The 20,456-nt window shown below is 45.8% G+C and overlaps 1 protein-coding gene across 14 annotated transcripts in view; it reads right to left on the bottom strand.

Moving 5' to 3' along the window:
- Window positions 1-20,456, bottom strand: part of MTHFD1L (methylenetetrahydrofolate dehydrogenase (NADP+ dependent) 1 like) — a 233,277-nt gene that overhangs the window by 32,746 nt on the left and 180,075 nt on the right. For 6 of the 14 annotated variants that reach the window (XM_035296966.3, XM_035296967.3, XM_078370296.1 and 3 more), the window contains exon 27: window positions 16,487-17,161. The exons of the other annotated variants lie outside the window; for them this stretch is intronic. In XM_035296966.3, the coding sequence (XP_035152857.3) occupies window positions 16,913-17,161 (249 nt within the window). In that variant the 3' untranslated portion in view covers window positions 16,487-16,912. Of the gene's footprint in view, window positions 1-16,486; window positions 17,162-20,456 lie in introns of those variants that run through there. 14 annotated transcript variants of the gene reach the window in all.

The raw sequence follows: 20,456 nt of genomic DNA, 5'->3' as shown, positions 1-20,456 counted from the left end.
TGCTAAGCTAATCGCATACAATTTTGAACAGGGAAATAAGCAAACTGCCCTTACATCTGCATAAGACATATTTGTTGGTGAAGAAAGAAAAGAAAGATGGGCGGTTAACTAGATTACTCATCATACAAAGTATTCAGCCTTTTCCCTGTGCTATGCTGCACAATGTCAATTCATCATGTTTGAAAGCTCAAAGAACAAAGACCGTTTAGATGACAAATGAGGCCATAAATGAAGTTGAGATAGGAATAAAGATTCAAGAGGGAAAATCTTTGTTTCTTTTAAAATATATATCTATTGAGACTATACAAATGACCCGCAACTTGTTTTAAAATGTACAGTCTACCATTAAGTTTGACTTGACAACTACTTGATGATATCTCCCAAGACAACTTAGAGTATTGCAAAGTTGCCTGTTATTATTATAGGTGAGATTTATCACTACACAAAAAGCAGCCAGCAAACACATGCAAATGTATCTAATCTGGTCCTAAAAGGCTGGGGTGAGCATCAGGGAAGGTCACTTCTTTAGGCATCAAAGTTAACCCCAAAGACCAAAGCCAAATCACATGTGTTGAGAGAAGCGGATGTCCTCAAGAGCAACAGCTGTACGTATGGCTGTATCGTACCCTTCCATCCAAATTAAAGGCCATCCAGGAATGAAATCCAAAACTGGATAAATGTATAGCGGCAACTTCATTGCAGATTGCAGGTTTCACTTTATCTTTCACCAGAGCTTCAAGCAAATAATGAACTTGTTTTGAGTTTGATGTATTTTCATATCCCATATCCAAAGGGTTACTGTGCCTACTCATGACCTCAACACAGCCCTAATATGTAAGATGTGTCCTTCCTCTATCTCTTTCTTGGCTCTAGAATATAAGTAACTTGCGGGCAAAGACTTTGTCCCATTTATCCTTTTATTACTAGTGGCTAACAGAGTACCTGCATACATAAAAATTTGTGGAAGAGACACAAGAGCAAAGAGGAGAGAAAGGTCTTAATGATTAACTGTCCTTTGTAAATGATGGTGGATTGAACATGAACAGTTGACTGAGAGGCTGCTTAGAAATTCCTTCCAGGTAGAGGCCTTGACATGATCAGTTCTCCTTTTGAGGGTCCAAGGACCAGGATCTTTGAGAAGTAAGCTGTATTAACCCAACTTACAAGGGCCTGATTTATATCCTAAATGCCATTTTGTTCATTGATGAACAATGCCTGACTCTGTCATTTTGTGAAGCAGTCTGGTATGATGGAAAGAGTAATAGATTTGAAACAGAAAAATGTACAACCAAGCCACATCATTGGGGACTTAGTTTTCTCATTTTCATAATGTGAAGAACTAGATGATCTCTAGCATGGAGGTTTAAAGGAACACAGGGTTAGACTTTCTCTTTGGAAGACCTGGTTTTAATGACCCTTTGAGGGGCTAATGACTCCAGAAACTTTCATCAATAGTACAGATGTTTCGCATTGAACCTTAGACTCAATATGAACTGTGCAGCGGACATCTTCACTGTAAATTATAACAAATGCTTTAGATACATGTTAGTAACCAGATTCATTACTGTGTAGGAAAGAAAGAATGTAGCAGGCCTGACTTCGAGAATTTGGATTGTGGGAGGGTTTCAACTATTCTCCAACTGATAAGAGGGGCTCGCTGCACAAACAGAATGGTTTATGCTGAACATTTGCTTTTGTTCTTGGAATCTGAAATTTGCTACGTGACTATTGCCCAATAAAAACCTTGGGGATTGAGTCTCTAATGAGCGTTCCCTGCAGACAATATTTCAGGTGTCATCATGCTGGAGGAATTAAGTGTATCTTGTGTGACTCTATGGGGACAGTGCTCTGGAAGCCTGCGCCTGGGCTCCCCTGGACCTGAACCCACGTGCTGTTTCCTTTGCTAATTTTGCTTTGTATCCCTGTGCTGTAATAAATCATGGTCTTGGGGGCTCTCAACACAACTATCTTCCTCCTAAAATTGTTTCTAAGTTCTTTATTGCTTATCTAAATAAATGACAACCCCACTCACTTGGGGAACAAGTCAGAAATTTAAGAGCCATTTTTGAATTCTCCCTTCCCCTCTCCTGTGCACTGAGTTTAGTTCATTCGAGTTCTGTGATCGCTCTCATTCCCATCTCCTGCCACTTGCCTACTGCCTTCTAAATCGGTTTTCATGGCTGTAATCTCTCCTCTTTCCGCCCCATCTTCCAGACTGCTGCCTGAGTGATCGCTCTGAAATGTTAACATAATTATGATATTGCTGTGCTTAAAATCCCTAGGCCCTGCAGAATAAAGTCCAGACTCCTAGGCTTGATGCTCAAGGCCTCAAAAGACCTGGGTCTTGCTTTCCTGCCCAGTGTCACAGCTCATTCCACATCTCCTGTCTCCTCCGCATGCAGTGGCCATGGTAAAGGCTTATGGCAATGTTCTCTCCTGCCTTCATGCTGCGAACCTGCGGCCTCCCTGTCCCTGGGCACCTTGTGAGCCTATTCTTGTCCTTCATGATATGACTTAGGTAACCCCATTCCTCGCCTGACTTCCCTATCCCTGCCAGTCCCCTGTGGCATCTGCTCCCTGGCTCCTAGAGCAGGGGGCTCCCCCTCTGTCCCAGACAATCAGCTTTTCAGCTGTCTCTATATTTAACTTGTGTGCTTCTCCAGCCTGTGAACTCCTCAAGTGCAAGGTCTAGGCCTATATTGTTGTTGTTTGTTTTTCTCATGGCCTAGTACCCAGTACTCCTCAATAAATACTAAGCGAGCGAATCAGAAATGAGGCATTTGTGCGGTTGCACAGTGATGTGTCCATTAAGCTAGAATGGGCTAATGAATCATCTCCGTTTGCCTGAGGATTGTATATGAAAAGGGAGAGGGTAGTCACTTCCAAGGGGATAACTCTAGCACCTGGACTCTCTTGGTGCCAAAAATAAAATCTCATTCTTCAGTGCTCCCTTTTCTAAATTCCACATGGTCCTATACCTTCTGGTGCCCCTATTCCAGCCCAAGGCAATACAATTAATTATTTAACAGAGTTGTTTACAACAGATTTTTCTGTGTTGCTTCCCACAAATTCAGTGCTGTTCATCTCAGAGATGTCCTCCTGCTGACCTTGGCCTGCACTGCCCTTCCCTTAAATCTCAATGTCCTTGTTCAAATCTCTATTGTACCTGCCCCGCCCCACATTACAGAAAGGATTTGAGTCTGGAACCAGGCAAAGCCAAAACCCATTGAAACCATCAACCCACTTGTAAATGAACCGGGTGACTCCCTAGTGCATGGTGTAACACACCCACCACCCTGTAACTGAGCAGCAGACTCCCCGTGCAGAGAGCATAGCCGCCCTCCACACTGTGGCTGGGAAATGCAGCATCATTTCACTTTCAAAACCACTCTGGGAAATGCGAGTCTCCAGGCAGCTTAATTAGCAAGAATATTTCATATCACAAAGAGTTTCAGGAAAAAATCTCATACGACAAAATGGGAAGAGCAGCACCTCAATACTTTGGGAAGGATCTGATGGCTTTTAGAGCATCTTACTCCTTGGGTAGTTCTCATTTCTCATGAAAAAGCAACTTTCAAATTGTATAATTCTGATAAAAAAAACAACAATCATGGTCACGTGTGGTGGGCTCACACCTGTAATTCTAGCACTTTAGGAGGCTGGGGTGAGCAGATCTCCAGAGGTCAGGAGTTCAAGACCAGCCTGGCCAACATGACAAAACCCCATCTCTACTAATACAAAAATTAGCTGGGCGTGGTGGCACAGGCAGGAAAATCACTTGAACCCAGGAGGCAGAGACTGCAGTGAGCCGAGATCATGCCACTGCACTCCAGCCTGGGCAACAGAACGAGACTCTATCTCAAAACAACAATAATAATAACCAGTTTAGAACTGTAGCACCCTGGAGCTAAAAGGGCCTGGAGAACATCATCCGACCTCAGGACGAAGGGAGCTGCTCTGTGGCCGGGGCAGGACTTTCAGCCCAGAGAGCCTGACTCCTTCAGTGCGCTTACCACTGCTCCATCCTGCCCCTCACTGAGGCGCTACCTTAACTCTGATTAAAATACAAACACACTTTCTTTAGAAGTTTTGTGGGCCAGGTGTGGTGGCTCACGCCTGTAATCCCAGCACACTGGAAGCTGACATGGACAATCACCTGAGGTCAGCAGTTTAAGACCAGCCTGGCCAATATGGTGAAAGCCCATCTCTATTACAAATACAAAAAAAATTAGCCTGGCGTGGTGGTACATGTCTGTAATATTAATGAGATGCTATCAAATAAGTTAAGATAGTCAAAAACAACCCTTGGTCCACAGCACAGGGGCTCTGACTGATGGGCACACATCCACAAGACTCACATGGCCAGGCCAGGCCAAGTCACTCAAGCAGGGGCAGGAGTCCTGGAAAAGGAGGGCTGCGTGGGCCTGCCTGAGCCACGGCTGTCCCTTCTCACAGAGGCAAATTACACAGACTCCCATAAATAACAGTCTTCACCACACAGCTCCTCCTCGGGGATTAAATGGGTTTCTGTAGGCTAATTGCCATCTTTCATACTGAAAATCTGCAAATGTGTATGGAATTCTTAATTCTGGCTGGCTGTCAGCCAGCAGGTCATCCTTCAAAGCAAGCAAAACAAACACATTTCTGGATAGTGTGCCCACAGCTTTCTGTAAGATCAGAAATACAGCCTCTACCAGGACAAAGGCCAAAAAGGGATGTGACAGAGCCAGAGCATCAGTGCTCTCACGCCACCTCCTCTACTCAGAGTCCCGGCAGGGCCCCAGCTGTCCCTGATCCACCCGGAGGGTCCCGCTATACTAGCTCCTCCTCTTTCTTATCTCTCTGTTGAAAAGCTATTTATATTTCATTAGAATGTCAGTGCAGTAAACCAGCTTAAGATCTTGGTAAGTAAGAAATGAGCAAGGCAAAAGGCAAAGCTCAAGCCCTCCGTGTGGAAATAAGCCACAGGTTCTCTGAACAGCAGTAAAAATAAGGCTTCCGGTCAGACATGGTGGCTCATGCCTGGAATCCCAGTACTTTGGGAGGTGGTGGCAGGCAGATCATGTGAGGTCAGGAGTTCAAGACTAGCCTGCCCAATATGGTAAAACTGTCTCTTCTAAAAACAAAAATTAGCTGGGAATGGTGGTGTGCACCTGTAATCCCAGCTACTCAGGAAGCTGAGGCAGGAGAATCCCTTGAACCCAGGAGGTGGAGGCTGCAGTGAGCTGAGATGGCGCCACTGCACTCCAGCCTGGGTGACAGAGTGAGACTCCATCACAAACAAACAAACAAAGGTTCTGCGTAGTGCTTTCCTCAAAGATAAGACTATTCTGTGGAATGTTCTGAGAAAGAAAAGGGAGAAATACTATCTTATTGTGTATGCACGTGTGTGTGGATTTTTGGTGGGGGGGTGGGGGAATCTAGGTCTCTTGGGGCTTTTTGTATTTTTGAGACAGGGTCTCACTCTGTTGTCCAGGCTGGAGTACAGTGGCTCAATCACAGCTCACTTCAGCCACCACCTCCTAGACACAAGCAATCTTCCCACCCCAGCCTCCTGAGTAGCTGGGACTACAGGTGTACCACCACGTCCAGTTAATTTTCCGGAGATGAGTTCTTGCTATGTTGCCCAGGCTGGTCTCAAACTCCTGGGGTGAAGCAATCCGCCTACCTTAGCCTCCCTAAGTGTGGGGATTACAGGTGCGAGCCACTGCGCTGAGCCAGTCTCTCAGGTATTTAAGCAGTTGAGGCACAACCACTGTTATATTTTGCCTCCAATTTTCTGTATGTCCATTCCAGAAAGGGGAGGTTGATTTCAGCAAAGAACATGAGCAGGTTTGCCGTAGAATGAAATAAAAATTAGATTGACAGAAATCAGGATCACGGAGAATACATACTGGATCAGAGTCAAGGTTCGGTTAGAAGGCAGGCATTGGGGCCAGCAAGCCCGCAATTACTAGAGCTGAGCTGTTCATTAGTTACAATCAGAGCAAACAACCAAGGACACTCAGCCCCAGCCCGAGGATATGCCTGGTTCATATGGAGAAGGCATTTTCATTCCCTGGGGGAGAAAAGCAAAAAACCCCAAAATACAAACAGAACAGACAATAACAACAAAAAAAGTAAAAAAACCCAAAATTTAGTGTCAGGACTGGAAGAAATTCGTTCCACAAATGAAACCTACTATGTGTCAAGTGCGAGGCCTGGCATTTAGGATGCAGAGATGGCTAAGATCTGTCCCTTCCCTCCCAAGTCGGACCACCTTGTGGGCAAACACGCAAGCACACAGGCTCGGGACTGCAGCTTTGCAGAGGTCCTGCTTGCAAGAGGAGCAACCCAGGAAACCCTTTCTGTGAGCTCTCCAGATGGGGTTGCGGGTGACAGAACAGCGCCCTGCTGTGTTGGTGAGGATCTTCCCCTACAGCACCAGTGGCCTTCAAAAGGTGACAAGAACATGATGTTACAGGACATGTCTCTGAAAGCAATTGCCACACCATATAAGTGCACAGCTCTAAGAGGTGCAGCTTGGTCTGGGTATAAAAACCAGACCATCGCCAGAGGAACCGACAGGCTGTGTTCTTCAGATGACTCTCCAGACACCATTGCCCAAGCGGGCCTTTCAGAAAAAGCCGGGTGGCTGATGGTTCCAAGTCCTATTCTCTGGCAGTGGCACGGAGCGAATCCACTCTGCCACGCCAGGGTGCACTCCCATGCCCAGCACTCCAGTCACGTGGCCAGCAGGGTCGACAATACTTTTGTGAAGCTGTGGACCCAAATCAAGTCTCTCACCTAAAGAGGTGATTAACCCACCCCAAACACGGAAAGAGGAGCCAGGGCGAGTCTCAGAAACAGTTCTAAATCTGCTTCAGGAATACGAAGCTAACGGAGGACAGAAAGTCCAGGATCCCCACCATGACATGTAGTGGGCTGTATGTGCTTTAGGAGAGTTCCAGAGTGCAAGTGACTGGTCAGCCAGAAAAGCTGTAGGAAAATCTCCACAAAGCACCACAGACATTTTCCCCTTTCAGCAACATGGTTTTCTGACAGCCAGTAGGAAACAACAGTTCAAAAATGTATCCTAAAATTTACTAAACTTTTAAAGCCTACCTGGAATTAATGCATTATCAAGCAAGAGTAGGTAACTGCAAGCTTCCCTTTCTTATTATGTGGTTCTCAGAATCGAGAGTTTCTTACAGTAACTTATAGGATGTGAAAATAAGACTATAGAGTCAGCACAAAGATGGGAGGTATGATAACCTGGGGTTGAATCCTGGTTTTGCTATTTTCTATCTTATGAGGAGGGGAAGTTCCTGAAGCTCTCTGTGCTCTGGTTTCCTTGCGTTTTAAACTGAGATGGAGATTTTAACCTGCCTCAAAAGGTGCTGGGGGCATTAATGAGTCAATACACACAAAGCAGTCAGAGCATAGCTGGCACCTTGTAAGTGCTCAATAAATGTTCTAGTTATGGGTTTTTTTTTTTTTTTTTTCTTGAGATGGAGTCTTCCTCTGCCACCCAGGCTGGAGTGCACGGTGTGATCTTCGCTTACTGCAAATTCCACCTCCTGGGTTCAAGCGATTCTCTTGTCTCAGCCTTCTGAGTAGCTGGGATTACAGGCACCCACCACCATGCCTGGTGAATTTTTGTATTTTGAGTAGAAATGAGGTTTCACCATGTTGGCCAGGCTGGTCTCGAAATCCCAACCTCAAGTGATCTGCCCGCCTTGACCTCCCAAAGTGCTGGGATTACAGGCATGAGCCACCATGCTCCGCCGAATTATGGTTTTAATTTTTATGACTGTAATTTATTTCAACATTCCTTTATTCCTGCTTGCTCATCTATGTATTTTTACATTGTTGACATTATGTTCTACTAAATGTCATTTTTCTCTACTCAGCACACTATTTCTGCAGATCATTAAACATTTTAAACATGCAATCACTGCACATACTTAGAGACATTCACTCTGCTCCTAAAACTACCTAGGCATTACTTATCTCCAACTTCCTTTCAATGAGTCTTTTTTGGATTACCCATTCTATTTAGGGGGAAAGAACCGATTATTTTGGGGGTAGAAAGATGTCAGTTCATGTGCTCAATAGAGAAGATGCAGGGAAAAACGTACAAGTCAAGATCTTTGAAGAGTTAGGAAACTACCACTGGCCGAGTTTTCGTTTTTAAAGTAGTGACGTAGAGAGCAGTGACTGCGTGTTGGGAACACTCCGGAGAGGGCCGGGAATGTCAGAGTCTGCTGCAAAGGGGACTCATGCACTTCAGATGAACCGGAGCACTCCATCACTGTCCTCAGCTTGACGCTTTGATCACAAAGAAGTACTAGAGAAGGATTTATGGACACAGGTTTTTCCAGTGCGGCAAAGATCCCCCATCATGGTTTCCATATACCATTAACCATGTACTGTCCAACTAAGAATTCCCACTGGAAGTTCTAATTCATAAGCTTAATTTTATCACTGTCCATGAAACCTTCTGTTCTTTTTTGTGATGTAGTTGCACCCACCATTTTTTTTCTGTTGGAAATACTTCCTACTCCAAAGAAAGATACAAGGTTCCAATTTATGCCTCAAATGAAAATTTAAAAAGCTTCAAAGAAGCTGAATGAATCTCCCCTTGGAACCTGGCTGTTAGATGGTTTGATGTCTCTCTTCTCTCTCCCTGACAAAATGTTTCAATCTCCAAAGAGGAACAAATTCCACTCTTTATGACAAACTTGTCATAAAGTTAAAATAATAGCGTTATCAAAATTAAAATAACCTGCAGATTCCAAACCAACTTTCACAAAAAGTCAGTTACGGTCATCATAAATAATAAAGACCTTTATGGCTATCTATACAATGATAAGCATTTTTTTTTTCTTTTGAGATGGAGTCTCGCTCTGTCACCCAGGCTGGAGTGCAGTGGTGCAATCTTGGTTCACTGCAACCTCTGCCTCCCAGGTTCAAGTGATTCTCCTGCCTCGGCTCCCTGGAATAGCTGGGATTATCGGTGCCCAACACCATGCCTGGTTAATTTTTGTATTTTTAATAGAGATGGGGTTTCCTCTTGTTGGTTAGGCTGGTCTCGAACTCCTGACCTCAGGTGATCCACCCACTTCAGCCTCCCAAAGTGCTGGAATTACAGGCATGAGCCACTGTGCCTGGCCAGCGTTTTAAACTATATTGTTTTTAGATGGCACAGAGGATGACAAAAGGAATAATTTGATGAATTCAAAATGCATTTACCTCAAGGGAACACCAACAACAGCATGGACCTGAGTGCCTTCAGCCAGGAGACCTGACCATGGCAGACAAGTCCTCCGGCAAGGTCATATACGCATTTTCAGGCCAAAAGTGAAAACTATCGGTTATTTTGAGCATTGTAGTTGGAAACTACTGTTCTCTTGGATGCTAAAGTACAAAAGAGAACTTTTCACTTATCATTGTGATTTTACAGCTTTGATGACCAGTTTACTCTTTGCTACTGGAAGTGGTGTCAACCATGTCATAAAAAAAAGAGAGCAAAGATAATGGAAACCAGGTACTGCTCTCCATGGCCTTATAATAACTGGGGTCTAGCAGCAAGTAAGTTGAAAGTGGAGGATTCTCATGATTCAGAAATATTTGTGCAAGTCGGACAACTACTGCGTGGTGTCTCCAACAGGAGAGATTACCTCCTTTATTTGTGGGACAATTCTGTTTGTGCGTGTAATATAGTTTCAAGCAACTTTTGAACAGTAGCAAATAATGGCCCATTTAGGAACCAAATTGAGGCTTAATGACTAGATGGGTATAGTCTTATTGTTTCAGCAATCCAAGACAGGGGATCTCAGTGCAGTCATGGCTCATTGGACCCTTGACCCAGCCTGGAGCTACCTCTTCTGACATTTCAGGCTTTCCTGGTTACCTAGGACAAGATCCATCCTGGGGCCAGCTTGGGCTCACACAGTTCAGGCAGGGGAAACAGCTGGGAGCTTTGCTTTTCTGATTAAAGACAGTGAAGAATGACCTAGAGCCCTTGCATGGTGGGCACCTGAGAGAGGACCCTCATTCACACAGGCTGCTAGCAACGATGCTGCCGGAGCTAGGCAATGGTCTGATCCCATTCTTCCCTTGGTTAAGGGCTTCTTAAGGCTCACCCCACCGCCTTCAGGGTCCAGCTCAACTCCCAGCTGTAGCCTCTAAGGCACTCTGGAGTAGGGCTCCTGCCCACTACTGTCTGGAATGTGCTACCCTGCCTGAGTCATAAATGCTCCTCTTTTTAGGACACCTCAGGGCACTCCTGGATAGAGAAGCAACCAACATTCTTCTGAGTCCCTCTGCATCCTGGCATCTGTGCGCCCTTTGTTCACATGTATCAGCTTGTCTGCCGACGCTAAGTTTCCAGGGAGGGATTGGGTCTTTCCAGTCTTGGTAACCTCAGAGCACAGTGCATAGCAGACATGCAAAAATGTTTTGAACTGGATGGAAATGTAGAGACTGTATATCACTCCCAATGTAAATAACTCCCCAATTTTTAGCCCTGGCTTCTCTCCTGAACTCCAAAAATGATTTCTAACTGTCTGATGGCCAACTTGGCAGGAAGTCAAACGCTGGCCTCGGCAGGGGCAGCTGTGGGTCTGTCAGTCACTTCAATGCCGTGTCGGTTTAAAGTGACTCTCTCTGGTCCATCCTTCCAGGTCCCTGGGACTCATGTCGACCCCTTCCTCACATCCCATCCCTTGGCAGTACACATGCCAGCCTCTCCACTTCCCATGTTATGGCCCCCACTGGAAGCTCCTTATCAAAGAGCCTCCAGGCTAATGCACAGGCGTCTCCAGGTCTCCGGCCTCAGTTCCTGCCTCCCTTAGGAGGGAACAGCCAGGGTGATGGGCCTGCAGTGTCTCAAATGCCCTAGCCTCACCCTAAGCCCCACTCCTTAGCCAGCATTCTTGGCCTACCCTGCCCACTGTGGTCTCTGCCGTGTTTGAACATCTATTGCATTAATCACTTACATCTTTCTTTTGGTAAGGGCCGTACTAACATACGCGCTTTAAGGCTCTGGGTGCTTATGCCTTATTGATCCAAGCATCCTGCTGCCTCTGGTGGGTGGCAGCAGGTTTTCACTTCCTTGTGATGTCTCCGGCTCAGCTCGCATGGCCCTGTGAGTACATGCTGACTGACCAACCAAAAAGAAAGAGGAAGACGTTGCCAAGGTCCTAGTGTTCTGTGGATACTATGGCTTATGGGATCTTTGCCATAAGCCATAGTATCCACAGAACACCAGGACTCTATCCCTTATCACTGGCTGTGCTCCCAGGGTGAGTATGGGGAGTAATGAGCTAATCTATACAAAGCATTTGGAAGGTGTGTGACCTTTGCTAAGAACAGGCAATGGTCATGATGATGAGGATGCAGAAAGGCAGTGCCTGGGTGGAAAATGTGGTCAAGGAGCTTCCACACTAAAGGCCGCACAGCGCCGCAATCCAATCTGGTTGTTGTGCGATCATATGAAATATATTTCGTCTTTGTCCTTGGTTCTAGTCACAGGGGTCCTAAAACTCTTGAAGTTTCTTGAGTAGGGGTGTCTTTTGCTATATTCATAAAGAGCTCCTTCAATAACACCTGAGCTTAAGGTAATGGAGTGACGGGGTGGGCCTCCAGTCAGCCTCAGGATGGGAAGACCAAGTGAGAAGAAGATTGGAAGGCTGGAACTTTCAGCCCCACCCATTGACCTCCAGGAAAGGTGGAGGTCAGGGACTGGAGATTAAGCTCTACAAAAACCCTTGGACAAGACCTGATGAGTTTCTGGATTGGTGAAGGCAACCTTGTGCCAAGAGGGAGGTGAACCCCAACTCCACAGACCTCGCCCTATGCATCAACTCATCTGTATCTTTTATAATAAACTGGTAAACATACGTGAGTTGGGAAAAGCTCTCCTCAAACTGTGTTTTCATCTGCTCTTGCACCACAAGTCATCAACACAGAAGACTTCTGTGACCAAATGTGTAGGGCGTTTCCCCACACACCAAGCAGCAGATGCCAGGTAGGGGTGTCCTCCAGTTCAGTCTCGACTGTGTCTACCCAGAGATAGTGTCAGATGCCACAGGGCTGAGTGACCCCTCACTACACCAGTCGCAAGTCCGGAACTTCTGACTGACTGGCTTCAAATTGCGGTTCTTAGGATCCCCTGTTTGGGTTTGATTAATTTGCTGGAGCAGCTCACAGAACTCAGGGAAACACATGCTTAACATTTCCAGTTTATTATAAAGAATACTGCAGGCTGGGCGAGGTGGCTCACACGTATAATCCCGGCACTTTTGGAGGCGGAGGTGGGCAGATCACCTGAAGGTCAGGAGTTCGAGACCAGCCTGACCAACGTGGTGAAACCCCGCCTCTACTAAAAATACGAAAATGAGCTGGGCACGATGGCGGGTGCCTGTAATCCCAGCTACTCAGGAGGCTAAGGTGGGAGAATCGCTTGAACCCGAGAGGCAGAGATAGCAGTGAGCTGAGATTGCACCACTGCACTCCAGGCTGGGCGACAGAGCAAGACTCTGTCTCCACAAAAAAAAAAAAAAAAAAAAAAAAAAGATATTGCAAAGGACACAGATGAAGAGATGTGTAGGGTGAGGTATGGGGGGAAGAGGTGCAGAGCTTCCATGCCTTACCTGGGTGCCCTGCCCTCCAGGAGGCTCCATATGTCTGGCTGTCCAAAAGCCCCCTGAACCCTCACCCATCACCCAAAACCATCCTCCTGGGTTTTTATGGAAGTTTCATGATATCCACATTCCTTCCCACTAGGTGTAGGGTAGGACCCTCCCATGGGAGGGTCTTAAGACACTCAACCAGAAATGGAGAAACATTACAGTGGAAGGAGGGCAGGGAAGGACAGAGGGCTGCCCGCAAGGCCTGACACCCCCAACATTGTAACAAAAGACTGTGAGAAAGGTTATGGGAGTTAGAAGCCAGGACCAGTGGACGAAAATCAGTATCTATCATAACACCTCTGTAAATAAGTATTTCTGTGAGTTCTGTGAGCCGTCCTATGAAATTAACTGAACCCAAGGGAAGGGGCTCATGTGAACCTGGTGTTTTTTTGTTTGTTTTGAGACGGAGTGTCGCTCTGTCTCCCAGCATGGAGTGCAGTGGCAGAATTTCGACTCTCTGCAACCTCTGCCTCCCAGGTTCAAGTGATTCTCCTGCCTCAGCCCCCAGAGTAGCTAGGACTACAGGCACCTGCCACCAAGCCGAGCTAAGTTTTGTATTTTTAATAGAGATGGGGTTAATGTGGGCCAGGTTGGTCTAGAACTCCTGACTTGAAGTGATCTGCCTGCCTCGTCCTCCCAAAGTGCTGGGATTGACTACAGGCATGAGCCACCATGCCCGGCCGTGAACCCGGTTTTTAGCCAGGTGGTCAAAAGTATGGGTGGGCTGGACTTGCACTTCGTGCCTGAAGTGGGTCTGGTCTCAGGGGAATGAGCAGTAATCTGTGGGATTGAACACTATCTCCAGATAGACACTGTCAGGATTGAACTGAATAAGAGGACACCCGGCTGGTGTTCATGAGAGTTGCTTGGTATGGGAGGAGTAGCCCCCACACAGCCAGCCACAGAAGTGCGCTGTGTTCGGTGTGAGAGTACAGGGGAAAAACAGTTGTTTTGCTTTGCAGTGGGATATTTGATCCGTAGGTCCGTATCTAAGCACATGAATAGAATGTGTTTGGGCCTGGTTTTTCAGTCTCGCTGGTCGGTAACTGATTTGACAAGAAAGACTAGCATGCTGACCCCAAAAGGATGGTGCCAGGATTTGTGGGCACTTGCGCCTCTTATTAGCTCCTTAAAAGACTTACTTTTCCAGACTTTTTTGGAGCCTGGAATTCTAGTACTGGTGAGTTTCCACTGGCAGCAGACTCCCTGAAGATTCCCTAGCCTTCCCATTGTGGGAAGGCCAAGAGAACTAAAGACACAGCCTCTATACTAGAAGTGGGAAGTGGGGGAGGTGGTACCTTAATTAACAGGGGATGGTGGGTGAGGCGACTTGGTAAATAAGGTAAGAGGATACACAAAGGAAGTAGCTGCATTAAACCTTAGCTGGCGGCACAAGTGCAGAGGTGTGCTTGAAAGAGAAACGGAGTGCTGCGAGGTGCTGAGTATATCCTGGCAGATGTGACAAGGGCACCATTCCTCTAACACCAGTCCTGGGAAAGGCACGTGAAATGGTTTGACCCTGTGTCCCCACCCAAATCTCATGATGAATAACGATCTTCAGTGTTGGAGGAGGGGCCTAGTAGGAGGTAACTGGATCATGGGGTGGATTCCCCCCTTGCTGTTTTTGTGATACTGAGTTCTCATGAGATCTGGTTGTTTAAAAGTGTGTGGCACTGCCCCTCCACTCTCTCTCTTTCCTGCCACCATGTGAAGACGTCTTGCCTCCCCTTCGCCTTCCACCATGATTTTAAGTTTTCTGAGGCCTCCCCAGCCACGCCTCCTGTACAGCCTGTGAAACTGAATCAATTAAACCTCTTTTCTTTATAAACTATAAAGTGGGTGATTTTGCAGGTAAGCTGCCCAGGCTCAGGTAGTTCTTTACAGTAATATGAGAAAAGATTAATAAAGCATGAAATCCCAAGTAACTATGCATTCAGAGAAGAAGCACAGATACGTCGGAGACTGGATGGGGAAGCACGCTGAAAGTTACAGTAGGTAACTTTCATGGGTCCTACACTCTACAACTTATTCTTGGGGTTGGGATGAGTCAAAAAGGAGATGACGTCCAGGATGGAATTGGCCTCTTTATGTTCCCAGCTCTAGGTCTCTTTCTTAACAGATCACAATATCCTTAATACAAACATCCTGGGAAGCGTACTTAATGCAGAAACCCCAGCCAATTCTTTTTTTTTTTTTGAGACGGAGTTTCGCTCTTGTTACCCAGGCTGGAGTGCAATGGCGCGATCTCGGCTCACTGCAACCTCCGCCTCCTGGGTTCAGGCAATTCTCCTGCCTCAGCCTGCTGAGTAGCTGGGACTACAGGCACGCGCCACCATGCCCAGCTAATTTTTTGTATTTTTAGTAGAGACGGGATTTCACCATTTTGACCAGGATGGTCTCGATCTCTTGACCTCGTGATCCACTTGCCTCTGCCTCCCAAAGTGCTGGGATTACAGGCGTGAGCCACCGCACCCGGCCCCCCAGCCAATTCTTACAGGGGTTGGTCATGCAACTATACATTTTCATTATGGGACTTCTAGGGGCTTAATCAAATTCCTTCATTGGATCATTTAATCTAACACAAATTATTTCCCTACACCTACTTTATACATGTTCCCTGATTTTATATTAGTGAGTACAGCCTGATCTAATTAAACATTCTGAATTTTCAATGATATCCAAAAAGAGTATGTGATAACCAATTCTCTCAAAAGCAATTTACTGCAAATATTTTCATTTACAGTAAGTCTTCACTTAACATTGTGGATAGGTTCCTGGAAAGTGACTTTAAGTGAAAGGAGATACTGTGTGGCTTCGTAACTCAACTCTTGTTTCTATCAATTAGACTGTAAGAATACTGGTATCACAGGCAATATATCCTTTTGCTTAAAGTGGTAGTTTCCAAAAACCTGTCGATGACATTAAATGAGGACTAATTGTAATCTGATATCTTGGTGGATAATTTAAGGAACACATACATAGTTAAGCCTGTAAATGGCCATGAGTTCCAGTCATTATCAGTCACATTTCTCCACAGTTACAATTCCAGTTTGGGGGTTTCCTTTTACTGATTAAATTTGAAAAGCCAATTCCAGTTTTAAAGCTTGACCCTCTTCTTTTTTTTTTTTTTTTTTTTTTGAGATGGAGTTTCGCTCTTGTCACCCAGGCCGGAGTGCAATGGCGTGATCTCGGCTCACCGCCACCTCTGTCTCCTGGGTTCAGGCAATTCTCCTGCCTCAGCCTCCTGAGTAGCTGGTATTACAGGCACGCGCCACCGTGCCCAGCTAATTTTTTGTATATTTTTTTTTAGTAGAGACGGGGTTTCACCATGTTGACCAGGATGGTCTCGATCTCTTGACCTCGTGATTCACCTGCCTCAGTCTCCCAAAGTGCTGGGATTACAGGCGTGAGCCACCGCGCCCGGCCAACCCTCTTCTTAAACAGTTTAACTTCTCTTTTTATTCAGGCTTCACACTAAACCCTCAAACTGCCTCTGACGGTGGCCTGGCCATCTAATTTACAGCACCGGTATCTTGGTTTGCATTCATTTTATTTCCCTTGCATACATTGCTTAGCTGCTTCTGATTCTATGCCTCGTAGCCAAGGATGGGATAGAAAAGTGTAATGGACGCAGCTAAGAGGCACACGAGAAAGAGAAACTCCATGAGCGCCGCATACTTTTATGAGTGCCTCTTGGAAGCTCTAAATTGAGAAGAATCTTTGTTGCCAAATTGTGCTATGAATCCAAACAAAAAATGGGGGGAAGAAAACAAATAGGCTGTAGATGAAAGCGGAAGAAGAAAAACGTGTCTGTCTTTCTATATATTTACCAGATGTATGAAAGTATCTGAGTAATATTTCATCAATCCCTGGAAAAAAAATAGATCAATATGCTGATTTTAGGGCTGGACAGAAAGTATTATAAGCATCTTTTTTTTCCCCCTCCCTGACTCTGAAGAGAAACACCATTTTTCTATGTATGCAAAGAGTAAAAAGTCAGAAGTGACACGTGGGGATTAACAGCGGTGAATTACAAACTCAACTCAGTGGTACAAATATCCGGCAACATTATTACTCAGCCTATTTCCCTGGCTGAGGCTGATTTCATTTAAAGTAGTTTTATACTTAGGCTAAAAATAAATGTACATCACACTCGGGGAGAGAAGATCTTCTACACAAATGGATTGGACCTAGATAACCTTATGTACCAGAGAGGAAAACCTCATGCTCATGAGTCACAAAGCTTTCTTCTTGTCAATATGATACACAGTTTCTGGAAACGGAGAACGATGCTGGTCACCTTCCTTCCCCCTGAACACACCACCCTGAGAAGACAGGGATGGCTCCTTTCCTATGACACAGACATCCATGTGGCTTTCCCTGGGCTGTGCAGGAAGGCGTGGCCACAACACCATCAGGCAACCTGCTGCAGGGACCTCACGATGACAGGAAACAGTGGACGCCTGGGCCAAGGAAACACATATCTGGGAGAAAGCAGAAAATTCTGATGTAGAGATGCGGAAGAACACTGGGGAAAAAGACCCAAGCTGGGTGGGGAGGAGGAAACCACCAGGATCCCAGGATCGGAGGCAAAGGACACAGGTACACAAATAAAGTGAGGCCAGACGGGAGGGCATGAGCCAAACCCGGCTTATTTCACCCTCGTCAGAGACTGCAGAGATGGGCAAAGCAGGGCCCAGAAGCATCAGAGAGAGGAAGACCATTTCAAAGACTTTTGTAAAATAAGCTCAGGGTTTCTTTGTTTATTTGTGGGTACGGAGGTGGAAAAGGCAAAGTGGAGAGTGAGGAGAGAAAAGGGGAGTGGGTGATTTGCAGGCAAGATGCCCCCTGCAGAGGTCCTGGCGGAGCCACTGGGGCGAGTGGCATTCCGCACACTCTCACATCATGGGAGGCGCATTACTGCATTAATTACTGCTTATACATCTCCAAGTGCAGCTCGGCGGTGATGGGGGTGAATGTTTAATTGTCTCACTGTAACTGGCGGTAAATCTCTAGCAAATGTGAAGGGTCATGCATTTGATTTAAACCTATGAGGTCTGAATTCTCCTCCATGCCAACCGAGCGAAGCGAGTGTATAACTGTGCACCCTAAGTAGGGCCGGTACAAAGGGGAGGAAACATCTCCCCACTGAGCTCGCAAAGAACTTCCTCACTGACCTGAATCAGATCCAGGAGGAAACAAAACATTCAGTACATACTTTTACAGTAGAGGGAGGGGAACAGAAAACAAAGGGAGCTGAACTGAAACGTGAGAAAGAACAGAACGGCAGTTGAGTCCACGGGGTGGGGCCGCAGCTTGCTGTTTCATGGCCCTCAGTCCAAGTCCAGTAACCCCACCCAGCATTCGTAGTAGGTGACATCACTGATGCCCCAAACATGCTCCAGGAGTTTCCTGCTTTCTAGAGTCCGGCCGAGTGATGATGTCAGTGATGCACCTGGGTAAAGATGCAGCAGGGCCGGGTCACAGGGAGTACAGACAAAGGCCAACCCGGTTAAATAAACTGCTGGTCTTTCAGGGCCTGGTCCCTTGGACGGGGTTCTACCATGTGATGGGTACAGCCCAGGCCGATCCCAACAGGAGGAAAAAAAGCATGTACGCATGCAGTGCCCCCTGACACCCTCTGCCCAGAAAGGGCACAGGGGCCAAAGTGAAGGAGTTATAGGAAGACAGGGAAGGAAACCATGCAAAGATAGCTACATGGCGCCAGTCCTAAGCTGCCGGGACATCCACAGCATGTCTCTCTCCTCCAACTGGGAGACGGAAGCATCGATGGTCTTTTTCTACAGTGCCAGGAGCCACCTGCCCCCAGAGATGCCCTACATGGCACTGACGATCATCTAAATGCTTCTGGATAGTTTCATCCCTTCTAGGTGAACTGCCAGGATGCTTAACCCCTAAATTCCAGCCCAGAGTGTTTTCATAAATAGCCGTCAAGACATGCTTCTTGATGTTCATCAGTGACAAAAGGGTTCATATGCTATGTTCTTCTTCAAGACTCTCTCTTCTCAAAAACTGGGTTTAAAAAAAAAAAGACTGTCTCACTGCCTCCATGCAAAGTCAATGGAAAACAGTCAAATACACCCAAAATCAATTTCACGTGGATATCTGCTATGAATTCAAACTTGGTTGGACACCTTGCCAGGCCAACGTTGTGAAAACTCAATGTTGTTTTAAAAAACACTGTGAGAGATGGCCAGGCGCAGTGGCTCATGCCTGTAATCTCAGCACTTTGGGAGGCAGAGGTGGGTGGATCACTTGAGGTCAGGAGTTTGAGACCAGCCTTACCTCATAGTGAAACCCGAGTCTCTGTGAAAAACACAAAAAATAAGCCAGATGTCCAGATGTCGGTGGTGTGCACCTGTAGTCCCAGCTACTCAGGAGGCTAGGCAGGAGCACACTTGAACCTAGAAGGCAGAGGTTGCAGTGAAGCCACTGCACTCCAGCGTGGGTGACAGAGCAAGACTCTGTCTCAAAAAGAGAGAGAGAGAGAGAGAGAGAGAGAGAGAACACTGTGAAAAGAAAGAAGTCACTCACCCCCTCTCCAACCCCTAACACAGTAAGCAAGAAGGGCCCAGGGACAAATTAACAGGGAAAAGCAATCTTGCATTTGCTTAGCAGAATTTGGGCGTTTGCAAACATTAGTCAGAGCTAGACAAATCATACTGAATGCATTTCTTATAAAAACGTTCTAGCTCTTACAGTCTTTCTTCGCTGTCCCAACTTTTGAGGTGCTAAAACACAGCAAGACAGCCAGGACCGGCCAGGGGGCGGCCCGGAGCCCACTCCCACAGCCGTGTGGGTGTTCTCACTCTCTTGCAAATAGACTGGGTTAAACATTCTGCCCATGCACTGCAGCTTATCATCCTCTATTGACTGTATTTTCATGTTATAAAAGTAATATATGCCCAATGTAATAATTTGATCTATATGGAAAAGAAAAGAGAAGAAAAAAAGAGAAAAAGCTACTCATAATATCACTGTCTAATTTAAGGGTTTGGTGTTGCCTTTCTAGTCTTTTTGTATATGGAATGTAATTTACTTCTTAATAATATCATTTCATATACTTTTCTTACATATTAATATTTTTGTCATGAAATTTATGCCAACTGATGAAACAGCCTTTGTAAATTACAGAAACGTAAAGACAATAACAAAACAATGTGACTACAAGACAAAGACCACCTACTACTAAATTATTTTTGGCATGAGGTTATTTTTTGAGACATTTTATAAACTATTAGGTTTATTGAATACTATAAACCATAAGCTTTGAAAGAATTTTGCAAACATACCATAACAGGGTAATTTGTAGTAGAATATAGGGTTGGAAACCCTTAAAAAACAACTTGCTCATTTCTTCCCATATCAAAGATCTGTTGTTGTTGTTATTTTGAGACAGAGTCTCTGCTGTCCAGGCTGGAGTGCAATGGCGCGATCTTGGCTCACTGCAACCCCTGCCTCCCAGGTTCAAGCGATTCTCCTGCCTCAGCCTCCTGAGTAGCTGGGATTACAGGCACCTGTCATCATGTCCAGCTAATTTTTTTGTATTTTTGTAGAGACAGCGTTTTACCATGTTGACCAGGCTGGTCTCAAATTCCTGACTTCAGGTGATCTGCCTGCCTTGGCCTCCCAAAGTGCTGGGATTACAGCTGTGAGCCACCATGCCTGGCCACAAGATGTGTATTAGAAAAACAATTTCTTATAAAAAGATGTATTCAGTGGTACTATGTCAGTCAAGAATCTTGTATTATTTTCTAG

The sequence above is a fragment of the Callithrix jacchus genome, chromosome 4 (assembly GCF_049354715.1).
Source record: "Callithrix jacchus isolate 240 chromosome 4, calJac240_pri, whole genome shotgun sequence".
Taxonomy (NCBI): domain Eukaryota; kingdom Metazoa; phylum Chordata; class Mammalia; order Primates; family Cebidae; genus Callithrix; species Callithrix jacchus.
The sequence above is the reverse complement of the archived record's forward strand: the minus strand, read 5'-3'. Positions and strand labels throughout refer to the sequence as shown.